The sequence below is a fragment of the Rhincodon typus genome, chromosome 29, assembly GCF_021869965.1.
Source record: "Rhincodon typus isolate 14 chromosome 29, sRhiTyp1.1, whole genome shotgun sequence".
NCBI lineage: Eukaryota > Metazoa > Chordata > Chondrichthyes > Orectolobiformes > Rhincodontidae > Rhincodon > Rhincodon typus.
The window spans coordinates 39,225,673-39,231,235 of NC_063360.1; the positions used below are offsets into that span (position 1 = coordinate 39,225,673).

At 47.0% G+C, this 5,563-nt stretch overlaps 1 protein-coding gene across 1 annotated transcript in view; it reads right to left on the minus strand.

Annotated features, from left to right (window-relative positions):
• Positions 1–5,563, minus strand: part of LOC109924149 (paired amphipathic helix protein Sin3b) — a 35,774-nt gene that overhangs the window by 11,412 nt on the left and 18,799 nt on the right. Inside the window, exons 6-10 of the mRNA XM_048613955.1 lie at positions 5,029–5,267; positions 3,828–4,011; positions 2,283–2,877; positions 1,485–1,654; positions 438–611 (exon numbers count right to left, since the gene is read on the minus strand). Coding sequence (XP_048469912.1) covers positions 438–611; positions 1,485–1,654; positions 2,283–2,877; positions 3,828–4,011; positions 5,029–5,267 — 1,362 coding nt within the window. The remainder of the gene's footprint in view (positions 1–437; positions 612–1,484; positions 1,655–2,282; positions 2,878–3,827; positions 4,012–5,028; positions 5,268–5,563) is intronic.

A 5,563-nucleotide genomic window follows, 5' to 3' on the forward strand; every position in this document is an offset into this window, starting at 1 on the left:
ACACACACACAGGCAGCGGCCGTCTGTGCCGGCCCCGCACACACAGGCAGCGGCCGTCTGTGCCGGCCCCACACGCACGCACACACACACAGGCAGCGGCCGTCTGCGCCAGCCCCACACGCATGCACACACACACAGGCAGCGGCCGTCTGCGCCGGCCCCGCACGCACAGGCAGCGGTCGTCTGTGCCGGCCCCGCACGCACACACAGACAGCGGCCGTCTGTGCCGGCCCCGCACGCACGCACACACAGGCAGCGGCCGTCTGCGCCGGCCCCACACGCACGCACGCGCACACACACACAGAGACAGCGGCCGCCTGTGCCGGCCCCAAACACACAGGCAGCAGCCGTCTGTGCCGGCCCCACATACTGACAGCAGTCACTTGAAACACTCCTGTTCCATTGCAAGGGTCATGGAGAAAGTGAGCCGCTCTCACCTTGAAGCAATTTTCATCAGGCATGATGCGCTCAGTCTTCAGCTGGTAGGCTGCTTCCAGGGTCGCTCTGACACACTGGGAGGACAAACTACCTCCAGCTGCACCTCGCTTCCTCTCACTCAGGTAAACCTCAGTTGCCTGCACACACACATCATCACTCACCAGATGCTGTAGCTGGGTACGAAACAAGAAACAGAGAGTCAACTGTCAGCTCTAGCAAGGGAGTAGCTACACTTCATTTCACAGTCACAAAGATTCAAGTCCCAAAAATTCAGTCTGACTTTCTAGTGCAGTATCAAGGGAGAGCCACATGGTCAAAGATGGCTGTTACATTTCAGAGGTTTACAAGATTGTTGTGTTTTGGAACTGAATCATTCACTTTAAGTTGAAACAAAGCGGGTTGTTTGACCTGTTCTGAAGCCAGCTTGACAGCAGGCCTGTGGCAGTTGAAGATAAAGGGCAATCAGGATTTTGTTACAAGGACAATAGAATAAGGTGTTCACACTCGGAGGCAGTAGCAGCAGTCTGGGTTCACAATGAGTTGCCCAAAATCCCAACAAGGTATTGATAGTATCGGGTTGGAAGTAGGTGGTGCTGTAACCTGACACAACAAAGGACTCAGGTTAAGAACAGCTAATCAATATCACCTGGGTGCAAGGCTAATGTATTCACATTGCCATGAAAAAGACTGCAGAGGAAATGATTTTTTGTGATGATGCTTCCCCACAAGTTCATTAAGATATAGACAGGCAGCAGGTTGTGGAATCGGGGAGAAGGGCTTGCTTGGGTCTAAGGGTCACATAGTCAAATGCTGGAAGGAGATGATCAAGGAGACACAATCTGTAGGAAGGGGCACAGTGTAGCAGCAGGTAGCCATTCTTGAAGTCATGATGTTCTGGATCTATGATCTGACATCAGAACATTATCCTTCAACTCTCCCCCAGCCTGTGCCTCCTGCCCACCTTCTGTACAGAGTGAAGTGAAACTGGCTGCATCACAAACCTCCTACCAGCCCCACTCACTCCATGAGAAACCACCTGCACTCACCTGCCGTACAATGTTCTGAATCAGTTTATCAACTGTGAAGCCAATATAGGCATGGATGGTGAACATTTCACGCAACGTGTCTTCATATTGTGTGGGCTCAATGTTCCCATCCAACAAATTCCTCACCATGTCCAGAAAGGCTGGGTAATACTCCTCCAACTCAATCTCACCTAAAGATCCAAATGTAGGAATATTTCAATATATCAAACACCACAACGCTTAGCCATATGGGAAACTGAAAACAGGGTCACAGCTTTCACCTTCAAACTGTGCTGCTATTTGATCTCAGCCAGAAGAAACGAGGCTTAGCTACAATGTTTCCTACAAATATGGAGAGATGGCGGCACAGTGGTAATGTGACCAGCAATCCAGAGACTCAGGCTAATAGCCTGACTTCCCGAGTTTAATTCCACCATGACAACTGGTGTCAATTGAAATTCAGGCTAGTCTCAATAATGGTTGCTGGAAAATTATCATAGGTTTTTGACGACCATCAATTTGGTTCACAGATGTCCTTTAGGGAAGGATACCCTTACCTGGCCTGGCCAACATGTGATTCCAGGTCTGCAACAATGTGCTTGCCAAGCTAGCTACACGGTTCAGGGCCATGAGGGATCAGTAATGAATGTTGGCCTTGCTATTAACACCAACATGCCATTGCCTGACAGCATGCCTTCCTCAGCTCACACACGTGATCTAACTGAAAGGTAGAACTGCGCTGAGGGAGCAAATGGCCTCTTCTTAACTGCACTGTTGAAATGGAAGCAAACAAAGAGAGCAGATCTTCAGAAACCGTACTTTGTTGTTTGAGCCTGAGCTCCACAGCGGGATCACTTGCTTTCTCTTTCCTCCCATCCTGTAATTGTTTCTCCTTCTCCTTCTCCATTTGATATTCCAGCAGCTGCTTCTCAGCCTGTCTGTAAATGCGCAGCAGCCGGTAGCACAGAATCTGATGCAGCCTTAGGAAAAAGTACCAATTATTATTTACAAAGAAGAGATTGTAGACGTCATCCAGGTTCTTCTGATATTCTGCCACTTGGTCTCGCAGGTCAAGCCGCTCCTCAGCCACGCTGCTCTGTGGAGAAGCTGTACCTTTCTGCCCAGTATCTGCATTGCTGCCCTGACTGTGCCGAGGAACACTCTCCATCTCATCGTCTGTTGAATCCTCAGATTCACTCAGTTCACCACGCTGGGTAAAGAACAGGTCGGGCACAAAATGGTAGATGATACGCTTGATGTGATCCTTGTCCTCCTTCTGAATGGTTGGCTGTCGCTTCACGTGATAAATAATCAGAGATGCAGCATCCTCCATAATCTGTTTATCCTCATAGACGAACATCAGGTGGGGGCCGCTGACACCTGGACAGCCCTCCTCGGAATTCTGCTCTTGACGCTACGTTAGAAGAAAGGGTAAGGTTAATACCCCACGTCTTCACATTTGTACCAAACCTAAAAGTACACAATGCTTGCAGTTCCAGACCAGCCAGCCCCAACTGGATCTCATCCGACTAACCCTAAACCACCAGGATGAAGGTCTACCTTAACCAGTCCCAACTGACAGAGAAATCTTTCCAACCTGATTGCAATCATGGAAATTATTCGTCCAATGAAGATAAAAAGAAAAACTGAAATAGTGCCTGTTTCTATCTTTCACGTCTTGTTGCTACTGTCAAACTCTCCCTTAGACCCATTCTGTGTGCTGACACAAACGTGAAAACAGTGACAGATTAAAAATAATTAGAGTAGAACCGTAGAGAGCTCACAGTGCGGAAGGAGGCCATTTGGCCATTGAGTCTGCACTGAACAGCATCCCACCCAGACCCAGCCCCCTACCGCATCCAGTAACCCCACATCTTTCATAGCTAATCCACCCAGCATACATATCCCTGAACATTAGAGATAATTTCAGCATGGCTAATCCACCTAACCTACACATCTTTGGACCGTGGGAGGTAATGGGGGCACCCTGTGGAAATCCAAGCAGACACAGGGTGAGCACGCAAACTCCACACACAGACGGTCACCCGAGGGGAATCGAATCCAGGTCCCTGGTGTTGTGAGGCAGTGCTAATGACTGAGCTACCACCATGTCTCTCCTAATTGAATCAAATTATCAGCAATCATACAAGTTCCTTCAGGTGCTTGCATTATTTCTTAAGGGCACTAATCCATCACTGTGGCCTGTGTCTAGGTCTCTGCCTCATGCCAATGACAATAACCACGAGTAAATTAATGAAGGACCATGCTGAGCATTGCTCTTATCACACCTCTCCAGGCTCTTTTTACAAAACCCGCACTTAGCCAGTAAACCGTGGGTCTATTGTTAGGGAAATGTCAGGTTACCTCATCATAAACACTCTCAATCTCATTCAACAAACTCTTGGAGCGTAGTGCCTTGGTGTCATTCTGCTTAAAGTTAACCCCCTGGTGATCCAGCGATTTCAGGTAGGATTTCTCATACTGCTCCCGCCAGATCTTGTTGAATCCTTGTTGTGCCTCCCGCCATTCTTCTTCCTTGGCTTTCAATCTGTAACAATTTAAATTTAATAAAACTTTCAGATCTGTAGCTCAGTTACAAACCTTTACACTGTGAGCTGTGATTTGAGGAATGAGCTTTGCAAAGAACAGTGAATTGCTGCATGTGCAAGCTTTTGTTCACTCTTTGTGCTGAATCACCAAGAGAAATAGGTGAAATACCAAACCCAAGATCCCCAAAACACCCAAACACCATCTCCCCAACTCTCACTTAAAACAGGCATGCAATCTGGAAAGCTATGACGATATTTCAAACTGTGCCATCCAATGGATTCAGTTGACAAAATCTGCGGGATCCTTAAGAAAATAACCAGCTCCAACCATCGTCATCCCAAAGAAACATTGCTGCCAGCTACTAATCTGAATTTAGGACTTTGAAATCTTTTTATTCAACCTGTTCAGAGATGTTATGATACAGCTCTAGAAAAAGTGGGAGTTGAACCCGAGCCTCTGAACTCAGAGATAGGGACAGTACCACTGTGCCATAAGGGATCCATTAGGACTTTTATTCACACTAATAGTGAGGGCACCATGCTTGCTACTAAATGTGTGACCAAGGGATTTTCAGGTGAAGTGATATGGATGTAAGAGAGGCAACTGTGTCATACTGGATTGCAGTCCAGGCCAGACAGAATCAGTTTCACCAAGATCTATAAACGGATTAGAACAGGAGGCTTAGCAGATCAAAAAAAGGCAAAGACCTGCAGATGCTGGAAATCTGAAAACAAAAACAGAAATCACTGCAGAAACTCAGCAGGTCTGGCAGCATCTACTTCGGGTCCAGTGACCCTTCTTCAGAGCCATTCAGAAACATTGACTCTGCTTTATCTCCAAAGATGCTGCGTTGCTCTAGCTATTTCAGTTTTTGTTTGTGCCCGAGTAGGTTGCTCCACAGTGAGTTGGATCAGGCAGCACAAGCCAATGGACTCATTGGATTCTGCAGCATTTTGTACCCAGAAGGTTTAATTAGTGACTGAGAGTTAATGGTACATCTCATATTAAATTTCACCTTTTCAGCACAACAGGGACAGCTGTGGCCGGATTTTTCTTAAGTCCATCAATTATTTCGGGTGCTTTATCTCCGTAAATACGATAGATGGCTCTGCGGTGGATGACCTCTGATGTCCCTCCCAGACAGTTATCTAGACGATATTTATCCTGATCCTCCGGAGACATCCGTGTTAGTTTTTTCTGGACGCTCTCAAGCACACGAATTGTAGCAAGGTTGGTTTCCAGGACAACATCAAGCTATTAGTGAAGAAACAACCAAAAGTGGACAGCCAATGGTGAATTAGAGCAGAGTATCCACTCGAACACACTCTTCTCCAAACCCAACCCCAGATTAACAAAGCCCGCTCTTAAACACAAACCAATCACAGGGCAACCATTGCAACCTTCCCTAAACCAATCCCCACAGGAAATAACCTAACCACTTCCCTCAGCTAAGCCATGTACTAGCATCAATTGAAAGCTAGTTCTGGTGAAGGATTATGTCTGAAACATTTAATATTGTTCAAAGCTCCTGTGACTGACTTATTGCAATA